This window comes from Heptranchias perlo, chromosome 23 (assembly GCF_035084215.1).
Source record: "Heptranchias perlo isolate sHepPer1 chromosome 23, sHepPer1.hap1, whole genome shotgun sequence".
Classification (NCBI taxonomy): Eukaryota; Metazoa; Chordata; class Chondrichthyes; order Hexanchiformes; family Hexanchidae; genus Heptranchias; species Heptranchias perlo.
In genome coordinates, this window is record NC_090347.1 from 45902458 (window position 1) to 45925724 (window position 23267).

At 45.2% G+C, this 23267-nt stretch overlaps 1 protein-coding gene across 1 annotated transcript in view; it reads left to right on the forward strand.

Annotated features, from left to right (window-relative positions):
• Positions 1-23267, forward strand: part of acsf2 (acyl-CoA synthetase family member 2) — a 240488-nt gene that overhangs the window by 204662 nt on the left and 12559 nt on the right. The window contains exon 14 of the mRNA XM_068004423.1: positions 17893-18003. Coding sequence (XP_067860524.1) covers positions 17893-18003 — 111 coding nt within the window. The remainder of the gene's footprint in view (positions 1-17892; positions 18004-23267) is intronic.

Genomic DNA, 23267 nt, shown 5'->3' on the forward strand with positions numbered 1-23267 from the left:
AAAGCGTAACAGGAAGGGACAGAAGGTATGGAGTAATAGGTAAAGTGTTAAAAAAGGAAAAAGCAGGAACTAAGCGTCACAAAACAGATTTGAAAGTTCTTTATCTGAATGCACGTAGCATTCGTAATAAAATGGACGAGTTAACGGCACAAATAACTACGTATGGGTATGATCTTGTGGCCATTACAGAAACATGGCTGCAGGGTGACAACGACTGGGAATTAAATATGCCAGGGTATTTAACAATCAGGAAGGACAGGCAGGAAGGAAGGGGAGGTGGGGTGGCTATGTTAATAAAGGAAGGAATCACTGTAATACAGAGAAATGATATTGGGACAAAGCATCAAGATAATGAAACAGTTTGGGTGGAGATAAGGAATAATAAGGGAAAAAAAACATTAGTGGGCGTAGTATATAGGCCTCCTAATAGTTGCAACTCTGCTGGAAGAAGTATTAATCAGGAGATAGTCGGGGCATGTAATAAGGGAACAGCCATAATTATGGGGGATTTTAATTATCATATTAACTGGACAAATCAAATTGGGCAGAGCAGCCTTGAGGACGAGTTCATTGAGTGCATCAGGGATGGATTTCTTGAGCAGTATGTAACTGATCCTACAAGGGGGCAGGCAACCTTGGACCTGGTCCTGTGTAATGAGTCAGGATTAATTAATAATGTCCTAGTTAAGGATCCCCTTGGAACGAGCGACCACAACATGGTTGAATTCCATATCCAATTAGAGGGTGAGAAGGTTGATTCTCAAACAAGCGTACTGAGCTTGAATAAAGGAGACTATGATGGTATGAGAGCGGAATTGATTAAAGTGGACTGGGAAAATAGATTAAAGGGTAAGACGGTACATGAGCAGTGGTGTTCATTTAGGGAGTTATTTTACAACTTTCAAAATAAATATATTCCACTGAGGAAAAAAGGGTGTAAAAGAAATGACAGCCACCCGTGGCTAAGTAAAGAAATCAAGGATAGTATCCGACTAAAAACAAGGACATATAAGGTAGCCAAACTTAGTGGGAGGATAGAAGATTGGGAATTCTTCAAAAGACAGCAAAAAGTAACTAAAGGATTGATTAAGAAAGGGAAGTTAGATTATGAAAAGAAATTAGCAAAAAATATAAAAACAGATAGCAAGAGTTTCTATAGTTATATAAAAAGAAAAAGGGTGGCTAAGGCAAACATAGGTCCCTTAGAGGATGAGACCGGGAAATTAATGGTGGGAAACATGGAGATGGCAAAAATGCTGAACAAATATTTTGTTTCAGTCTTTACAGTAGAGGACACTAAGAATATCCCAACACTGGACAAACAGGGGACTCTCGGGGGGGAGGAGCTAAATACGATTAAAATCACTCAAGAGATGGTACTCAGTAAAATAATGGGACTCAAGGCGGATAAATCCCCTGGACCTGATGGCTTCCATCCTAGGGTCTTGAGGGAAGTGGCAGTGGGGATTGTGGATGCTTTGGTGATAGTTTTCCAAAATTCCCTGGACTCAGGAGAGGTCCCGGCAGATTGGAAAACTGCTAATGTAACACCGTTATTTAAAAAGGGTAGTAGGCAGAAGGCTGGAAATTATAGGCCAGTTAGCTTAACATCTGTGGTGGGTAAAATTTTGGAGTCTATTATTAAGGAGACAGTAACGGAACATTTAGATAAGCATAATTTAATAGGACAAAGTCAGCATGGCTTTATGAAGGGGAAGTCATGTCTGACAAATTTGCTTGAGTTCTTCGAGGATATAACGTATAGGGTGGATAAAGGGGAACCAGTGGACGTAGTGTATTTAGACTTCCAGAAGGCATTCGACAAGGTGCCACATAAAAGATTATTACTTAAGATAAAAAATCACGGGATTGGGGGTAATATTCTGGCATGGGTGGAGGATTGGTTATCAAACAGGAAGCAGAGAGTTGGGATAAATGGTTCATTTTCGGACTGGCAACCAGTAACCAGTGGTGTTCCACAGGGGTCGGTGCTGGGTCCCCAACTCTTTACAATCTATATTAACGATTTGGAGGAGGGGACCGAGTGCAACATATCAAAATTTGCAGATGATACAAAGATGGGAGGGAAAGTAGAGAGTGAGGAGGACATAAAAAACCTGCAAGGGGATATAGACAGGCTGGGTGAGTGGGCGGAGATTTGGCAGATGCAATATAATATTGGAAAATGTGAGGTTATGCACTTTGGCAGGAAAAATCAGAGAGCAAGTTATTTTCTTAATGGCGAGAGACTGGAAAGTACTGCAGTACAAAGGGATCTGGGGGTCCTAGTGCAAGAAAATCAAAAAGTTGGTATGCAGGTGCAGCAGGTGATCAAGAAAGCCAACGGAATGTTGGCTTTTATTGCTCGGGGGATAGAATATAAAAACAAGGAGGTATTGCTGCAGTTATATAAGGTATTGGTGAGACCGCACCTGGAATACTGCATACAGTTTTGGTCTCCATACTTAAGAAAAGACATACTTGCTCTCGAGGCAGTACAAAGAAGGTTCACTCGGTTAATCCCGGGGATGAGGGGGCGGACATATGAGGAGAGGTTGAGTAGATTGGGACTCTACTCATTGGAGTTCAGAAGAATGAGAGGCGATCTTATTGAAACATATAAGATTGTGAAGGGTCTTGATCGGGTGGATGCAGTAAGGATGTTCCCAAAGATGGGTGAAACTAGAACTAGGGGGCATAATCTTAGAATAAGGGGCTGCTCTTTCAAAACTGAGATGAGGAGAAACTTCTTCACTCAGAGGGTGGTAGGTCTGTGGAATTTGCTGCCCCAGGAAGCTGTGGAAGCTACATCATTAGATAAATTTAAAACAGAAATAGACAGTTTCCTAGAAGTAAAGGGAATTAGGGGTTATGGGGAGCGGGCAGGAAATTGGACATGAAGCTGAGTTCGGATCGGTCAATGCCCTGTGGGTGGCGGAGAGGGCCCAGGGGCTATGTGGCCGGGTCCTGCTCCGACTTCTTGTGTTCTTTAGATTTGTGGTTGGGATCAGATCAGCCATGATCTTATTGAATGGCGGAGCAGGCTCGAGGGGCCGATTGGCCTACTCCTGCTCCAATTTCTTATGTTCTTATGTTCTTATGGTTCTGCGCCTCTTAAAATTACCTTCAACTCCATTTTGTTTGGGCGGAAAAACTTACAGAAAAGGGAATTTGATGCCTGTTTTGAAAGAAAGGGAAAAGATAAAGCCCATCAGATAATGGCACTAACCATGGTCGTTGGGCAGCCTGAGGTCTGTGGTATATTTGGGCCAAGATGAGGGACTAATGATGTTGAACTTGAAGCATATTACCATTCCTAAACTTACTCCGAAGCTCTCCTCACTGGGCAGGCGGCCTCAACCTCACATAAACTCTAATAGCTCAAGCTCTGCCGCCTCGATTTTAACCCCCCTCCATCTCTGATGGGCAGGAAAGCATCAGACGAAGGGTTAAAATAGCGGAAACACCAATCCCGCCCCGACCTCCTCGCCGCCCTGATATTAACGGTGGCGAGTATCAGGGTCGACGGGTCTCCTGCTGAAGAGCGGCAGGAGGCTCATGAATATGTTGGAATCAGGGTTCCACGGCGCAGTTATGACCCCGATGTTATTTTAACTAGTTCAGCACAGGAAACACAGAGGCCGGAAACACCATGAGGAGAGCCCTGGCAGGATTGAATCCGAGTTGCTCAGTGTGCCGGATGTAATGGGGCCACGATGAGAATACAGCTGCAACAGTTGACTCTCGCTGCATTGCGGCTGTGACTCTGCAGTCAGTGTTGTGTTCTTTTGGAATTTAACGACTTCTTCCTTAAAAGTCGGAAGAGGTGAGTGGTCCTAATGTGTGGAAGTTGAACATCAGTACAATATACGCAATGTCCGGGCCACCATACATACCATGCTGGATCAATGGCTGGACAAGGTGGGGAGATTATCTCTTCCAATACTTCCAATTCAGATGAGTAGCTCCATCTCTGGCATGGCTGATGTCTTAGTCGACTATGTTCACCAGAGTGGGACTGGTACCAAGACCAATCATGTTCACCAGAGTGGGACTGGTACCAAGACCAATCATGTTCACCAGAGTGGGACTGGTACCAAGACCAATCATGTTCACCAGTGTGGGACAGGTACCAAGACCAACCATGTTCACCAGAGAGGGACAGGTACCAAGACCAACCATGTTCACCAGAGAGGGACAGGTACCAAGACCAACCATGTTCACCAGAGAGGGACTGGTACCAAGACCAACCATGTTCACCAGTGTGGGACAGGTACCAAGACCAATCATGTTCACCAGAGAGAGACTGGTAGCAAGACCAATCATGTTCACCAGAGTGGGACTGGTACCAAGACCAACCATGTTCACCAGAGTGGGACAGGTACCTCGACCAACCATGTTCACCAGAGAGAGACTGGTACCAAGACCAACCATGTTCACCAGAGAGAGACTGGTACCAAGACCAACCCTGTTCACCAGAGTGGGATTGGTACCAAGACCAATCATGTTCACCAGAGAGGGACTGGTACCTAGACCAACCATGTTCACCAGAGAGGGACTGCTACCAAGACCAACCATGTTCACCAGAGTGGGACTGGTACCAAGACCAATCATGTTCACCAGAGAGGGACTGGTACCTAGACCAACCATGTTCACCAGAGAGGGACTGCTACCAAGACCAACCATGTTCACCAGAGTGGGTTTGGCACCAAGACCAACCATGTTCACCAGAGTGGGATTGGTACCTAGAGACCAACCATGTTCACCAGAGTGGGACTGGTACCTAGACCAATCATGTTCACCAGAGAGAGACTGGCACCTAGACCAATCATGTTCACCAGAGAGGGACTGGTACCTAGACCAACCATGTTCACCAGAGAGAGACTGGTACCTAGACCAATCATGTTCACCAGAGAGGGACTGGTACCAAGACCAACCATGTTCACCAGAGAGGGACTGGTACCAAGACCAACCATGTTCACCAGAGAGGGACTGGTAGCAAGACCAACCATGTTCACCAGAGAGAGACTGGTACCAAGACCAACCATGTTCACCAGAGAGGGACTGGTACCAAGACCAACCATGTTCACCAGAGTGGGACAGGTACCTCGACCAACCATGTTTACCAGAGAGAGTGAATGGTACCAAGACCAACCATGTTCACCAGAGTGGGATTGGCACCAAGACCAACCATGTTCACCAGAGTGGGACAGGTACCTAGACCAACCATGTTCACCAAAGAGAGACTGGTACCAAGACCAACCATGTTCACCAGAGTGGGTTTGGCACCAAGACCAACCATGTTCACCAGAGTGGGATTGGTACCTAGAGACCAATCATGTTCACCAGAGAGGGACTGGTACCAAGACCAACCATGTTCACCAGAGAGGGACTGGTACCAAGACCAACCATGTTCACCAGAGAGGTACTGGTACCTAGACCAACCATGTTCACCAGAGAAAGACTGGAACCAAGACCAACCATGTTCACCAGAGAGGGACTGGTACCAAGACCAACCATGTTCACCAGAGAGGGACTGGTACCAAGACCAACCATGTTCACCAGTGAGGGACTGGTACCAAGACCAACCATGTTCACCAGAGAGTCACTGGTACCAAGACCAATCATGTTCACCAGAGTGGGACTGGTACCAAGACCAACCATGTTCACCAGAGAGGGACTGGTACCAAGACCAACCATGTTCACCAGAGAGGGACTGGTACCAAGACCAACCATGTTCACCAGAGAGGGACTGGTACCAAGACCAATCATGTTCACCAGAGTTGGACTGGTACCAAGATCAACCATGTTCACCAGAGTGGGACAGGTACCTCGACCAACCATTTTCACCAGAGTGGGATTGGTACCTAGACCAACCATGTTCACCAGGGAGAGACTGGTACCAAGACCAACCATGTTCACCAGAGAGGGACTGGTACCTAGACCAACCATGTTCACCAGAGAGGGACTGGTACCAAGACCAACCATGTTCACCAGAGTGGGACTGGTACCTAGACCAACCATGTTCACCAGAGTGGGACTGGTAGCTAGACCAATCATGTTCACCAGAGAGAGACTGGTACCTAGACCAATCATGTTCACCAGAGAGGGACTGGTACCTAGACCAATCATGTTCACCAGAGAGAGACTGGTACCTAGACCAATCATGTTCACCAGAGAGGGACTGGTACCTAGACCAATCATGTTCACCAGAGAGAGACTGGTACAAAGACCAACCATGTTCACCAGAGAGGGACTGGTACCAAGACCAACCATGTTCACCAGAGAGAGACTGGTACCTAGACCAACCATGTTCACCAGAGTGGGACTGGTACCTAGACCAATCATGTTCACCAGAGAGGGACTGGTACCAAGACCAACCATGTTCACCAGAGAGGGACTGGTACCAAGACCAACCATGTTCACCAGAGAGGGACTGGTACCAAGACCAACCATGTTCACCAGAGAGAGACTGGTACCAAGACCAACCATGTTCACCAGAGAGGGACTGGTACCAAGACCAACCGTGTTCACCAGAGTGGGACAGGTACCTCGACCAACCATGTTCACCAGAGAGAGTGAATGGTACCAAGACCAACCATGTTCACCAGAGTGGGATTGGCATCAAGACCAACCATGTTCACCAGAGTGGGACAGGTACCTAGACCAACCATGTTCACCAAAGAGAGACTGGTACCAAGACCAACCATGTTCACCAGAGTGGGTTTGGCACCAAGACCAACCATGTTCACCAGAGTGGGATTGGTACCTAGAGACCAATCATGTTCACCAGAGAGGGACTGGTACCAAGACCAACCATGTTCACCAGAGAGGGACTGGTACCAAGACCAACCATGTTCACCAGAGAGGTACTGGTACCTAGACCAACCATGTTCACCAGAGAAAGACTGGAACCAAGACCAACCATGTTCACCAGAGAGGGACTGGTACCAAGACCAACCATGTTCACCAGAGAGGGACTGGTAACAAGAACAACCATGTTCACCAGAGAAGGAATGGTACCAAGACCAACCATGTTCACCAGAGAGAGACTGGTACCAAGACCAACCATGTTCACCAGAGAGGGACTGGTACCAAGACCAACCATGTTCACCAGAGAGGTACTGGTACCAAGACCAACCATGTTCACCAGAGAGGTACTGGTACCTAGACCAACCATGTTCACCAGAGAAAGACTGGAACCAAGACCAACCATGTTCACCAGAGAGGGACTGGTACCTAGACCAACCATGTTCACCAGAGAAAGACTGGAACCAAGACCAACCATGTTCACCAGAGAGGGACTGGTACCAAGACCAACCATGTTCACCAGAGAGGGACTGGTACCAAGACCAACCATGTTCACCAGAGAAGGAATGGTACCAAGACCAACCATGTTCACCAGAGAGAGACTGGTACCAAGACCAACCATGTTCACCAGAGAGGGACTGGTACCAAGACCAACCATGTTCACCAGAGAGGGACTGGTATCAAGACCAACCATGTTCACCAGAGAGGGACTGGTACCAAGACCAACCATGTTCACCAGAGAGGGACTGGTACCAAGACCAACCATGTTCACCAGAGAGGGACTGGTACCAAGACCAATCATGTTCACCAGAGAGGGACTGGTACCAAGACCAACCATGTTCACCAGAGAGGGACTGGTACCAAGACCAACCATGTTCACCTGAGAAGGAATGGTACCAAGACCAATCATGTTCACCAGAGAGAGACTGGTACCTAGACCAATCATGTTCACCAGAGAGGGACTGGTACCTAGACCAATCATGTTCACCAGAGAGGGACTGGTACCAAGACCAACCATGTTCACCAGAGAGGGACTGGTACCAAGACCAACCATGTTCACCAGAGAAGGAATGGTACCTAGACCAACCATGTTCACCAGAGAAGGAATGGTACCAAGACCAACCATGTTCACCAGAGAAGGAATGGTACCAAGACCAACCATGTTCACCAGAGAGGGACTGGTACCAAGACCAACCATGTTCACCAGAGAGGTACTGGTACCTAGACCAACCATGTTCACCAGAGAAAGACTGGAACCAAGACCAACCATGTTCACCAGAGAGGGACTGGTACCAAGACCAACCATGTTCACCAGAGAGGGACTGGTACCAAGACCAACCATGTTCACCAGAGAGGGACTGGTACCAAGACCAACCATGTTCACCAGAGAGTCAATGGTACCAAGACCAATCATGTTCACCAGAGTGGGACTGGTACCAAGACCAACCATGTTCACCAGAGAGGGACTGGTACCAAGACCAACCATGTTCACCAGAGAGGGACTGGTACCAAGACCAACCATGTTCACCAGAGAGGGACTGGTACCAAGACCAATCATGTTCACCAGAGTTGGACTGGTACCAAGATCAACCATGTTCACCAGAGTGGGACAGGTACCTCGACCAACCATTTTCACCAGAGTGGGATTGGTACCTAGACCAACCATGTTCACCAGAGAGAGACTGGTACCAAGACCAACCATGTTCACCAGAGAGAGACTGGTACCAAGACCAACCATGTTCACCAGAGTGGGATTGGTACCAAGACCAATCATGTTCACCAGAGAGGGACTGGTACCTAGACCAACCATGTTCACCAGAGAGGGACTGGTACCAAGACCAACCATGTTCACCAGAGTGGGACTGGTACCTAGACCAACCATGTTCACCAGAGTGGGACTGGTACCTCGACCAATCATGTTCACCAGAGAGAGACTGGTACCTAGACCAATCATGTTCACCAGAGAGGGACTGGTACCTAGACCAATCATGTTCACCAGAGAGAGACTGGTACCTAGACCAATCATGTTCACCAGAGAGGGACTGGTACCTAGACCAATCATGTTCACCAGAGAGAGACTGGTACAAAGACCAACCATGTTCACCAGAGAGGGACTGGTACCAAGACCAACCATGTTCACCAGAGAGAGACTGGTACCTAGACCAACCATGTTCACCAGAGTGGGACTGGTACCTAGACCAATCATGTTCACCAGAGAGGGACTGGTACCAAGACCAACCATGTTCACCAGAGAGGGACTGGTACCAAGACCAACCATGTTCACCAGAGAGGGACTGGTACCAAGACCAACCATGTTCACCAGAGAGAGACTGGTACCAAGACCAACCATGTTCACCAGAGAGGGACTGGTACCAAGACCAACCGTGTTCACCAGAGTGGGACAGGTACCTCGACCAACCATGTTCACCAGAGAGAGTGAATGGTACCAAGACCAACCATGTTCACCAGAGTGGGATTGGCATCAAGACCAACCATGTTCACCAGAGTGGGACAGGTACCTAGACCAACCATGTTCACCAAAGAGAGACTGGTACCAAGACCAACCATGTTCACCAGAGTGGGTTTGGCACCAAGACCAACCATGTTCACCAGAGTGGGATTGGTACCTAGAGACCAATCATGTTCACCAGAGAGGGACTGGTACCAAGACCAACCATGTTCACCAGAGAGGGACTGGTACCAAGACCAACCATGTTCACCAGAGAGGTACTGGTACCTAGACCAACCATGTTCACCAGAGAAAGACTGGAACCAAGACCAACCATGTTCACCAGAGAGGGACTGGTACCAAGACCAACCATGTTCACCAGAGAGGGACTGGTAACAAGAACAACCATGTTCACCAGAGAAGGAATGGTACCAAGACCAACCATGTTCACCAGAGAGAGACTGGTACCAAGACCAACCATGTTCACCAGAGAGGGACTGGTACCAAGACCAACCATGTTCACCAGAGAGGTACTGGTACCAAGACCAACCATGTTCACCAGAGAGGTACTGGTACCTAGACCAACCATGTTCACCAGAGAAAGACTGGAACCAAGACCAACCATGTTCACCAGAGAGGGACTGGTACCTAGACCAACCATGTTCACCAGAGAAAGACTGGAACCAAGACCAACCATGTTCACCAGAGAGGGACTGGTACCAAGACCAACCATGTTCACCAGAGAGGGACTGGTACCAAGACCAACCATGTTCACCAGAGAAGGAATGGTACCAAGACCAACCATGTTCACCAGAGAGAGACTGGTACCAAGACCAACCATGTTCACCAGAGAGGGACTGGTACCAAGACCAACCATGTTCACCAGAGAGGGACTGGTATCAAGACCAACCATGTTCACCAGAGAGGGACTGGTACCAAGACCAACCATGTTCACCAGAGAGGGACTGGTACCAAGACCAACCATGTTCACCAGAGAGGGACTGGTACCAAGACCAATCATGTTCACCAGAGAGGGACTGGTACCAAGACCAACCATGTTCACCAGAGAGGGACTGGTACCAAGACCAACCATGTTCACCTGAGAAGGAATGGTACCAAGACCAATCATGTTCACCAGAGAGAGACTGGTACCTAGACCAATCATGTTCACCAGAGAGGGACTGGTACCTAGACCAATCATGTTCACCAGAGAGGGACTGGTACCAAGACCAACCATGTTCACCAGAGAGGGACTGGTACCAAGACCAACCATGTTCACCAGAGAAGGAATGGTACCTAGACCAACCATGTTCACCAGAGAAGGAATGGTACCAAGACCAACCATGTTCACCAGAGAAGGAATGGTACCAAGACCAACCATGTTCACCAGAGAAGGAATGGTACCAAGACCAACCATGTTCACCAGAGAAGGAATGGTACCAAGACCAACTTGTTCACAGAGTGGGACTGGTACCAAGGCCAACCATGTTTACCAGAGAGAGACTGGTAACAACATGGCATCTGCAATGGAAATCTTATGACCCAAGGACCAAGCAACATGGGGATACCCCAGATTACTCTGATTGGTGCTATGTCTAATGCAGGGCCCATCATCCAAGTGTAAGTAATCTTTCAACACCAGGTTATAGTCCAACAGTTGTCAGATAAAACTGTTGGACTATAACCTGGTGTTGTAAAATTACTTACATTTGTCCACCCCAGTCCATCACCGGCATCTCCACATCGTGGCCATCATCCAAGTAACATTGCTCAGGGCAGGGCAATCTTGAGAATACAATGTAGTCAGCTCTGAGGCAATACCTTTGATTCTAGATATGAAGACTGATCACTGGCAGCTATGAACAGATACTCACCATTAGTGGCCTAAATAGGGGACATCAGGTAAAAGATATTGGAATGTAAGTCGGAAGCTTGTCCTTCATATCAGAACGGTGCATGAGAACATTTCATCAAATTCCCCCTTCAAAGGCAGTGAGTCCTGCACAATGATTGTCTGAAGCACTCTATCCTTTATTGCTACTCTATCAAGGAGAACAACTGATCCCTCCACCACGTCATGTGAATTAGCTAAAGATCTTAAATTGTCAAGCTAATTTCCACCAGGATGGGAGCAGAGATTAGGGACCAAAAAGATCTTCTTGTGGAGGCAGAGTTCATGGCTGAGGTATTAATGAGTACTTTGCATCTGTCTTCATTAAAGAAGAGGATGCTGCCAATGTCACAGTAAAGGAGGAGGTAGTAGCGATATTGGATAGGATAAAAATAGATAAAGAGGAGGTGCTTAAAAGATTGGCAGCGCTCAAAGTAGAAAAGTCACCCGGTCCAGATGGGATACATCCTAGGTTGCTGAGAGAAGTAGGGGTGGAAATTGCGGAGGCTCTGGCCACAATCTTCCAATCCTCCTTAGATATGGGAGTTTTTTTTCCTTTTTTGTTTCTAGATATAGGAGTGGTGCCAGAGGACTGGAGGATTGCAAATGTTACACCCCTGTTCAAAAAAGGGGAGAGGGATAAACCCGGCAATTACAGGCCAGTCAGCCTAACGTCGGTGGTGGGAAACTTTTAGAGACAAAAATCCGGGACAAAATTAATTGGCGTTTGGAAAAATATGGGTTAAAGAATGAAAGTCAGCACGGATTTGTTAAAGGCAAATCGTGTTTAACTAACTTGATTGAGTTCTTTGCTAAAGTAACGGAGAGGATTGATGAGGGTGGTGCGGTTGATGTGTATATGGAGTTTCCAAAGGCATTTGATAAAGTGCCACATAATAGACTTGTTAGCAAAATTGAAGCCCATGGGATTAAAGGGGCAGTGGGTGCATGGATACGAAATTGGCTAAGGGCCAGAAAACACAGAGTTGTGGTGAACGGCTGGAGGGAAGTATATTATGGTGATCCCCAGGGGTCAGTATTGGACTACTGCTATTTTTGATATATTAATGACCTGGGCTTGGGCATAATTTCAAAGTTTGCAGATGATATGAAACTTGGAAATGTAGTAAATAGTGAGGAGGACCGTAACAGACTTCAGGAGGACATAGACAGTATGGTGAAATGGGCAGACACGTGGCAGATAAAATTTAATGCAGAGAAGTGTGAAGTGATTCATTTTGGTAGGAAGAATGAGGAGAGGCAATATAAATAAAATGGTACAGATGCAAAGTACTCATTAATACCTCAGCCATGAACTCTGCCTCCACAAGAAGATCTTTTTGGTCCCTAATCTCTGCTCCCATCCTGGTGGAAATTAGCTTGACAATTTAAGATCTTTAGCTAATTCACATGACGTGGTGGAGGGATCAGTTGTTCTCCTTGATAGAGTAGCAATAAAGGATAGAGTGCTTCAGACAATCATTGTGCAGGACTCACTGCCTTTGAAGGGGGAGTGTACATACACAAGTCTTTGAAGGGGGCAGGACAAGTTGAGAAGGCTGTTAAAAAAACATATGGGATCCTTGGCTTTATAAATATTGCAATAAATGTTGCAGGATATAATGTATTTAGAAAGGATAGGAAAGGAAGAAGGTGGGTGGGGTAGCTGTACTAATTAGAGACAATATAATGGCAATTGAAAAAAGGACGTAAGTAACATTAAGATAGAAACAGAATCCATATGGATTGAGTCAAAGGGTAAGAAGGGATCGATCACATTAATAGGGATATTCTACAGACCACCTAATAATGGAAGGGAAGTAGAGGATGAAATATATAGACAAATCTATGAAATGAGTAAATAACATCAAATAATAATCATGGAAGATTTTAACTACCCCCAAATAAACTGGCAAGAAGAAGGGAAAGGAGAAAAGGGAATGGAGTTTTTACAGTGTTAACATGGCTCCTTTCTTACCCAGTCTGTGAGAAGCCCAACAAGAGAGAAATGACTGGTGGATCTTGTAATGGGAAATGAACCAGAGCAGATAAGATAAATAAGCGTTGGGGAACATCTAGGCAATAGCAATCATAACATAATAAGGTTTAAAATAATGATTGAGAAAGACATAAGTAAGACAAAGACCAAATTAATAGATTAGAAAAAAGCTAACTTTGAGGGGATAAGAATGGAACTGGGGAAAACAAACTGGAAAAAAACTTTAACAGACAAAGAAATAGAACAGCAGTGGGTAATATTTAAAACGGTGATCAATAGGGTTCAGGAGAAATATATACCTGTAAAAGCAAGAACAAACTAGCCAATAATGAAACACCATGGATGAATAAAGAGATAAGGGTAAAATTGAAACTAAAGAAAAAGGCATACACTAAGTACATAGACAATAAAGGAGAGAATGACGAAAGGGAATATGAAGAGGTGAGGAAAGAAGTCAAAAAAACAATTAGGAAAGCAAAGAGGAACCACGAGATTAAATTATCCAGGAATATATAAAGAAATAGTAAAGTATTCTACAGACATATAAATAACAAAAGAGAAATCAGAATAGGGGTAGACCCAATAAGGGATACACAAGATAAACTCATAGGTTACAACAGCGAAATGGCAGAAATATTGAATAGTACCAAGGAGACTAACAATTTGGGCAGGACATTAGAAAAAGAGACCAATGAAGATATTAAAACATTTAAGATGGAAATGGGGGAGATAATTGATAAACTAATCAAACTTAGAGAGGATAAAACCCCAGTTCGGATGGATTGTATCCACAAATATTAAAAGAAGTTAAGGAAGAGATATCAGAGGCACTATTACATAAAAATAAAAATTCATTGGAAAAGGGAATAGTGCCAGAGGACTGGCGGACAGCTAATGTTATTCCTATATTTAAAAAGGGAAATAGAACAAGTCCAGGGAACTGTAGACCAGTTAGCTTAATGACAGTGGTAGGAAAGATAATGGAATCTTTACTCAAAGATGTAATAGAAAAACATCTAGAAACTGAAAATATAATAAAGAATAGTCAGCACAGATTTCAGAAGGGAAAGTCATACTTGACCAACCTTATTGAATTCTTTGAGGAAGTAACAGAAAGAGTAGACAAGGGTAATGTAGTAGATGTAATATATTTGGATTTTCAAAAAGCCTTCGATAAGGTGCCACATTGTAGACTCTTGATTGAGGTCAGAGCCTGTGGATTCAGGGGACAGGTAACAGAATGGATAGCAAGCTGGCTACAAAACAGAAAACAAAGAGTAGGTGTTAAGGGTAGCTACTCAGACTGGCAAAAAAAGTAGTGTTCCACAGGGATCGTTGTTGGGACCACTGTTGTTCACAATTTACATTAATGATTTGGATTCGGGAATCGAAAGTACAATTTCAAAATTTGCGGACAACACCAAATTGGGGGGGGGTGGTGGTGTAGTTAATACAAAGAAAAAATGCGTCAAAATGCAAGAGGACATTAATAAACTTGCAGAATGGGTGTGTAATTGGCAAATGAATTTCAATATAGATAAGTGTGAGGTGGTGTGTTTTGGTAGGAACAATAAGGAGGCCACATATTGCTTGGATAATAAGAGTCTAAACAGGATAGAGGAGCAAAGGGATCTCGGGATACACAAATCACTAAAAATAGTGATGCTGGTTAATAAGGCCATAAAAAATCAAATTAAGCACTGGGGTTCATTTCTAGAGGGATAGAATTGAAAAGCAGAGAAGTTATGTTTAACTTGTATAGAACCTTGGACACTTGGAGTACTGTGCACAGTTCTGGTCTCCATATTATAGAAAAGATATAGATGCATTGGAGAGGGTGCAAAAAAGATTCACAAGAATGATACCAGAACTGAGAGGATATACTTATCAGGAAAGGCTGGACAGGCTGGGGCTCTTCTCTCTAGAAAAGAGAAGGCTGAGGGGTGACCTGATGGAGGTCTTTACGATAATGGGGCAGAAAATACTAGTGAATGCATTACACTTGGTCCCCTCATCTGAGTCATTGATATATATTGTAAACAGCTGAGGCCCAAGCACTGATCCTTGCGGCACCCCACTAGTTACCACCTGCCAACCCAAAAATGACCCATTTGTATCATTATATATGATACAAAGCTAGGTGGGAACGTAAGCTGTGAGGAGGACACAAAGAGGCTGCAAAAGGGTGTAGACAGGTTAAGTGTGTGGGCAAGAAGATGGCAGATGGAGTATAACGTTGGTACCCACTTTGGTAGGAAGAATAGAAAAGCAGAATATTTTATAAAATGTGAGAGACTTAGAAATGATGGTAGTCAGAGGGATTTGGATGTCCTTGTATATGAATCACAGAAAGTTAACTTATAGATACAGCAAGAATTAGGAAGGCAAATGGTACGTTAGCCTTTATTGCAAGGGGTTTGGAGTTTAAGAGTAAGGAGGTCTTGCTGCAATTATATAGGGCTCTGGTGAGACCACTCCTGGCGTTCTGTGTACAGTTTTGGTCTCCTTACCTAAAGAAGGATATACTTGCCTTAGAGGGGGTGCAACAAAGGTTCACTAGATTGATTCCTGGGATGAGGGTTGTCCTATGAGGAGAGATTGAGTAGAATGGGTCTATATTCTCTGGAGTTTAGACGAATGAGCGGTAATCTCATTGAAACGTATAAAATTCTTAGAGGGCTTGACAGGGTAGATGCTGAGAGGCTGTTTCCCTTGGTGGAGATTCTGGAACTAGGGGTCATTGTCTCAAGATAAGGGGTCGGCCATTTAGGACCAAGATGAGGAAAAGTTTCTTCACTCAGAGGGTGGTGAATCTTTGGAATTCTCTACCCCAGAGGGCTGTGGATGCTCAGTTGTTGAGTATATTCAAGACTGAGATCGATGGATATTTGGACACTATGAGAATCAAGGGATATGGGGATAGGGTGGGAAAGTGGAGTTAAGGTAGAAGATCAGCCATTATCTTATGGAATGGCGGAGCAGGCTCGAGGGGCATATGGCCTACTCCTGTTCCTATTTCTTATGTTCTTATGATAGGGTAGACGTAGAGAAAATGTTTCCACTTCCAAAACTTGGGGTCATAAATATAAAATAGTCACTAATAAATCAAATAGGGAATTCAGGAGAAACCTCTTTACCCAGAGAATGGTTAGAATGTGGAATGCGCAACCACAAGGAGTAGTTGAGGTAAATAGAATATATACATTTAAGGGGAAGCTAGATAAACACATGAGGGAAAAAGGAATAGAATGGTATCCTGATAGGGTTAAATGAAGTAGGCGGGAGGAGGCTCGTGTGGAGCATAAATGCCAGCATAGACCAGTTGGGCCGAATGGCCTGTTTCTGTGCTGTAGTTTCGATTTAATTCAATGTAAATAGAGGCATTGAGTACAAAAGCTAGGAAGTTATGCTAAACCTTTCTAATTCATTTGTTAGGCTCCGCCTGGAGTATTATGGCCAATTCTGGGCACCACACTTTAGGAAGGATGTCAATGCCTTAGAGGCAATTTATTAGAATGATATCAGGGGTGAAAGTCTTCAGTTATGTGGAGAGACTAGAGAAACTGTCGTTGTTCACCTTAGAGCAGAGAAGTTTAAGGGGAGATTTGATAAAGATATTCAAAATCATGAAAGGTTTAGATAGAGTAAATATATAAGAACATAAGAAATGGGAGCAGGAGTAGGCCATGCGGCCCCTCGAGCCTGCTCCGCCATTCTGTAAGATCATGGTTGATCTTCGACCTCAACTCCACTTACCCGCCGGAGGAGAAACCATTTCCTGTGGCAGATGAGTCGGTAACCAGAGGATACAGATTTAAGGTAATTGACAAAAGAATCAGAGGTAAGATGAGAAGACTCCTGTTCACCCTCATCTAACTGCTCAAACAGTTTCTTCACTTGGCCCCAGTCTTAGGATTTCTCCTAGTACCCCCTCGACCTCTCGCTCCCTCCCCACCTTGAACAGCCTCCTCAGACCCTAACTCCTCAAACCTTCCTTCAGTCAATCTCCCCATTCTTCCACTAATTCTTGCCATTCATTTCTCCCTGCCCTTTGAAACACCTTGGGATATTGATTTTGTTGAAAGTCCCATATAAATGTAACTATGTTTTAAATTGGCAATCTCACTCAGACAGGCCATGGGATGTGAGTGTACATTTACGGGAAAATATCACACTGGTGTATTAGGGAGCTTTATTCTGACATTGCAACAGAGGCATATTGTTCACACAGTTTAGAGGGAGCTTTACTCTGTATCTAACCCATGTTGTACCTGCCCTGGGAGTGTTTGATGGGACAGTGTAGAGGGAGCTTTACTCTGTATCTAACCCATGTTGTACCTGCCCTGGGAGTGTTTGATGGGACAGTGTAGAGGGAGCTTTACTCTGTATCTAACCCATGTTGTACCTGCCCTGGGTGTGTTTGATGGGACAGTGTAGAGGGAGCTTTACTCTGTATCTAACCCATGTTGTACCTGCCCTGGGTGTGTTTGATGGGACAGTGTAGAGGGAGCTTTACTCTGTATCTCACCCATGTTGTACCTGCCCTGGGAGTGTTTGATGGGACAGTGTAGAGGGAGTTTTACTAGGAATATAGGAACAGGAAGAAGCCATTCAGCCCCTCGAGCCTTTTCCGCCAATGAATTGAATTGAAAAGCAGCTGTGAGGGTGCTGGGTGGTGCAATGGCTCAGTAAATGGGTGGGGGTGACTGTTTGATTGGGGCTAACTCCATGTTCTGTTTGCAGGTAATTGGAGTTCATGACTACAAGATGGGTGAGGAGGTCTGTGCCTGTGTGAAAGTGTGGGACGGAATGGAGTGCACAGCTGAGGAACTTAAGACCTATTGTAAAGGACGGGTACGTAACTTTGCGGACTGTAGCCTGATATCGTCATACTCATGTAGCAGATTAACATGTCGTAAAAAAAAGTCCATGCGACATCTTTTAGGACTGTGTCTTTATTATAGACATAGAAATATGAGGAGCCATTAGGGTACATTTTGTGAGCCCTCTGTGAGGCCACTGGGAGTCGTATCAGCGTGAGTGCTGATCAGAGTGTCAGGCATGGAGGTCTAGGCACTGTAGCCAGATCGTTCAAGATTTTCTGGCCATTAAAATTGATAAGTAGAAAATCAAGAGAGCCCTAAATTCCAGATTCTCCGATTGACGTTCCCAGTGAGATTGCCGTTGGGCGTGGAGTCTCAGGAAATCTACCCCATTGACTTTCAAATTTGAGAAACAGTCGGTTCCCAGTCAAGATGGAAGCCGACTCCTCAGAAAGGTTCATGATGGATCGGGATCACTTTCTATTCTTCGAGGTGGGGATGCAAATCACCAAGTGTTCAGATCTTCACATCGGAAGGTCCACGTCAATCCACCAACAGCACAGCGGTAATTCAGTCTAAACAAATGTAAACATTTACAGATTGTGGCAACAGTTCGACTGCAGCTATTGTGCTGAGCACTGGGACAGGAGTGAACGGGATGGCGTTTGGTTTTATTGAACAGGATTGAATGAGAACGGGTTCGGTTTTATGGAGATGGAATGAATGGGAAGGGATTTGGTTTTCTGGGATGGGAGTGAATGGGAAGGGGTTTGGATTCCAGGACAGGAGTGAATGGGAAGGGGTTTGGTTTTCTGGGATGAGAGTGAATGGGAAGGGGTTTGGATTCCAGGACAGGAGTGAATGGGAAGGGGTTTGGTTTTCTGGAAAGGGAGTGAATGGGAAGGGATTTAATTTCCTGAGACGGGAGTGAATGGAAAGTGGTTTGGTTTCTGGGACAGGAGTGAATGGGAAAGGGTTTGGTTTCCGGGACAGGAGTGAATGGAAAGTGGTTTGGTTTCCGGGACAGGAGTGAATGGGAAAGGGTTTGATTTCCTGGGACAGGAGCGAATTTGAAGGCTTTTGGTTTTCTGGGGCAGGAGTGAATGGAAAAGGGGTTTGGGCGGAGAAGGGAATGAATGAGAAGGGATTTAGTTTTAATGGGAATGGAGTAAATGGAAAGGAGTTTGGATTTTTGGGACAGGAGTGAATGGGAAGGGGTTTGGTTTTATGGGATAGGAGTGAATGGGAAGGTGTTTGCTTTTCTAGGAAGTGAGTGAATGGGAAGGATTTGGATTTTTGGGACAGGAGTGAATAGGAAGGGGTTTGGATATTTGGGACAGGAGTGAACGGGAAGGGGCTTGATTTTCTGTGTGAATGAGAAGAGGTGTCATCATGGAAAGGACTTAATGAGAAGGGGTTTGGTTTAATGGGATTGGAGTAAATGGGAAATGGATTGGTCAGGGATGGAAGTGAATGGGAAGGGGTTTGGTTTTCTGGTAGGGAATGAAAGGGGCGGGGATTGGTTTTATGGGAACGGTGTGAGTAGGATGGGGTTTGGATTTTTGGGACTGGAGTGAATGGAAAGTGCTATGGTTTCCAGGAAGGGAATGAATGGGAAGGGGGTGGTCTGCGACATAAGTGAATGGGAAGATGTTTGGACTGGGAAAGGAGTGAATGGGAAGGGGTTGGTCGGAGAAGGGAATGAAACAGAAATGGTTTGATTTTATGGGAACGGAGTAAATGGGAAGTGGTTTAGTCGGGGATGGAAATGAAAGGGAAGAGTCACGGTCGGGGAAAGAAGTGAATGGGCACAGGTTTGGTTTTCTGGGAATGGAATGAATGGGAACGCGTTTGGTTTTCTGGGAATGGAGTGAATGGGAACGGGTTTGGTTTTCTGGGAATGGAGTGAATGAAAAGGGGTTTGGTTATCTGGGACAGGTGTGAATGGGAAGGAGTTTGTTTTTCTGGATGGGAGCGAATGGGAAGGGGTTTGGCTATCTGGTATGGAAGTGAATGGGAAGGGGTTTGTTCTGGCCCAGGAGTGAATGGGAAGGAGTTTGGTTTCCTGAGATGGGAGCAAATGGGAAGGTTTGGTTTTCTGAGGCAGTAGTGAATGGAAAGTGGTTTGATTTCCTGGGACAGAAGTGACGAAAGGTGTTTGGTCAGGGAAAGGACTGAATGTGCAGGGGTTTGCTTTTCTGGGAATGGTGTGAATGAGAAGAGGTTTGTTTTTTTGGGAAGGGACTGAATGGGAATGGGGTTGTTTTTCTGGGACGAAGTTGAATGGAAAGGGTATTATTCTGCACCAGGAGTGAAAGAGACGCCATTTTGATTCCTGGGACGGGAATGATTGGGAAGGGGTTTGGTCATGGAAAGGACTGAATGGGAAGTGGTTTGGTTTTCCAGGAAAGGACTGAATGGGAATGTGTTTGATTTAATGGGAATGGAGTAAATGGGAAGTGGTTTGTTCAGGGATGGAAGTGAATGGGAAGAGGCTTGGTTTCCTGAGACGGGAGTGAATGGGAAGGGGTTTGGTTTTCTGGAAATGGAGTGAATGGGAAGGGCTTTGTTCTGGGCCAGGTGTGAATTGGAAGCAGTTTGGTTTCGTGGCACAGGCGTGATTGGGAACATATATTTTTTGGGGCAGGAGTGAATGGGAAGGGGTTTGGTCAGGGGAAAGAACGGAATGGAAAGGGCGTTCGTTTTATGGGTATGGAGTAAATGGGAAGGGATTTATTCTGGGCCAGGAGTGAAAGAGAAGGGGTTTCTTTTCTGGGAGGAGGGTGAATAGGAATGGGTTTGTTTTTCTGGGATGGAAGTGAGTGGGAAGGGATTTGGTTTTCTGGGATAGGAATGAATGGGAAGGGGTTTGGTTTTCTGGGATAGGAATGAATGGGAAGGGGTTTGGTTTTCTGGGATGGGAGTGAATGGGAAGGGGTTAGTTTTCTGGGAAGGGAGTGAGTGGGAAGGGATTTGGTTTTCTGGGAAGGGAGTGAATGGGAAGAGGTTTGGTTTTCTGGGATTGGAGTGAATGGGAAGGGTTTTGGTCAGTGAAGGGACTGAATGGGAAGGGGGTTCATTTTCTGGGAATTGAATGAATGATAAGGGGTTAGGTCTTGTAAAGGACTGAATAGGAAGGGTTTTGTTTTAATGGGAATGGAGAAAATGGGAAGTGGTTTGGTCAGGGATGGAAGTGAATGGGAATGGGTTTGGATTTTTGTGACAGGAGTGAATGGGAAGGGATTTGATTTTCTGGGAATGGGATGAATGGGAAGTGGTTTGATTTTCTGGGACAAAAGTGGATAGAAAGGGGCATGGTTTTCTGGGAAGGGAGTGAATGGAAGGTGTTTGGTTTCCTGGGAAGGGAGTAAATGGGAATAGGTTTCCTTTCCTGGGACTGGAGTGAATATGAAGGAGTTTGGTTTCATGGGATGGGAGTGAATGGAAAGAGGTTTGATTAGGGATGGGAATGAATGGGAAGGGATTTTATCGGGGAAGGGAGTAAATGGAAAGGGGCTGGTTTTCTGGGATGTGAATGAATGTGAAGGGGGTTTTTCTAGGAATGGAGTGAATGGGAAGTGGTTTGGTTTTCTGCGACAGGAGTACATAAGAACATATAAGGACATAATAAATAGGAGCAGGAGTAGGCCATAAGGCCCCTCGAGCCTGCTCTGCCATTCATTAAGATCATGGCTGATCTTAGACCTCAACTCCACTTTCCCACCCGGTCCTCATTTCCCCTGATTCCCCTAGAGTCCAAAAATCTATCGATCTCAGCCTTGAATATACTCATGATGTGGAGATGCCGGTGATGGACTGGGGTTGACAATTGTAAACAATTTTACAACACCAAGTTATAGTCCAACAAATTTATTTTAAATTCCACAAGCTTTCGGAGGCTACCTCCTTCCTCAGGTGAATGGTGTGGACCATTCCACAATTGAATATACTCAATGACTGAGCATCCACAGTCTTTGGGGTAGAGAATTCCTGAGATTCACTACCCTCTTTGTGAAGAAATTCCTTCTCATCTCAGTCTTAAATGGCCGACCCCTTATCCTGCGACTATGCCCCCTAGTTCTAGACTCTCCAGCCAGGGGAAACAGCCTCTCAGCATCTACCCTGTCAAGCCCCCTCAGAATCTTATATGTTTCATTGAGATCATCTCTCATTCTTCTAAACTCCAGAGAGTATAGGCCCATTCTACTCAATCTCTCCTCATAGGACAACCTTCTCATCCCAGGAATCAATCTAGTGAACCTTCGTTGCACCGCCTCTAAGGCAAGTATATCCTTCCTTAGATAAGGAGACCAAAGCTGTACGCAGTTCTCCAGGTGAGGTCTCACCAAAACCCTGTACTTACTTACTCTTGTACTCCAACCCCCTTGCAATAAAGGCCAACATACCATTTGCCTTCCTAATTGCTTGCTGTACCTGCGTGTTAACTTTCTGTGTTTCTTGTACAAGGACACCCAAATCTCTCTGAACACCAACATTTAAAAGTTTCTCACCATTTAAAAAATATTCTATTTTTCTGTTCTTCCTACCAAAGTGAATAACCTCACATTTCCCCACATTATACTCCATCTGTCGCCTATTGCTCACTCAATTAACCCTTTGCAGACTCTTTGTGTCCTCCTCACAGATTGCTTTCCTACCTAGATTTGTATCGTCAGCAAACTTGGATACATTACACTCGGTCCCTTCATCTAAGTCATTAATATAGATTGTAAATAGCTGAGGCCCAAGCACTGATCCTTGCGGCACCCCACTACTGAGAATGACCCGTTTATCCCTACTCTCTGTTTTCTGTCCGTTAACCAATCCTCTATCCATGCTAATATATTCGCCTAACCTCATGAGCCCTTGTCTTGCGTAACAACCTTTTATGTGGCACCTCATTGAATCCCTTTTGAAAATACAAATACACTACATCCACTGGTTCCCCTTTATCTACCCTGCTAGTTACACTCTCAAAAAACTCTAATAAATTTGTCAAACATGGTTTCCCTTTCATAAACCCATGTTGACTCTGCCTAATCTTATTATGATTTTCTAAGTGCCCTGTTACCACTTCCTTAATAATGGATTCCAGCATTTTCCCGATGACCGATGTCAGGCTAACTGGCCTGTAGTTCCCTGTATTCTCTCCCTCCTTTCTTGAATAGCGGGGTTACATTTTCTACCTTCCAATCCATGGGGACCATTCTAGAATCTAGAGAATTTTGGAAGATCACAACCATTGCATCCACTATCTCTGCAGCCACCTCTTTTAGAACCCTGGGATGTAGGCCA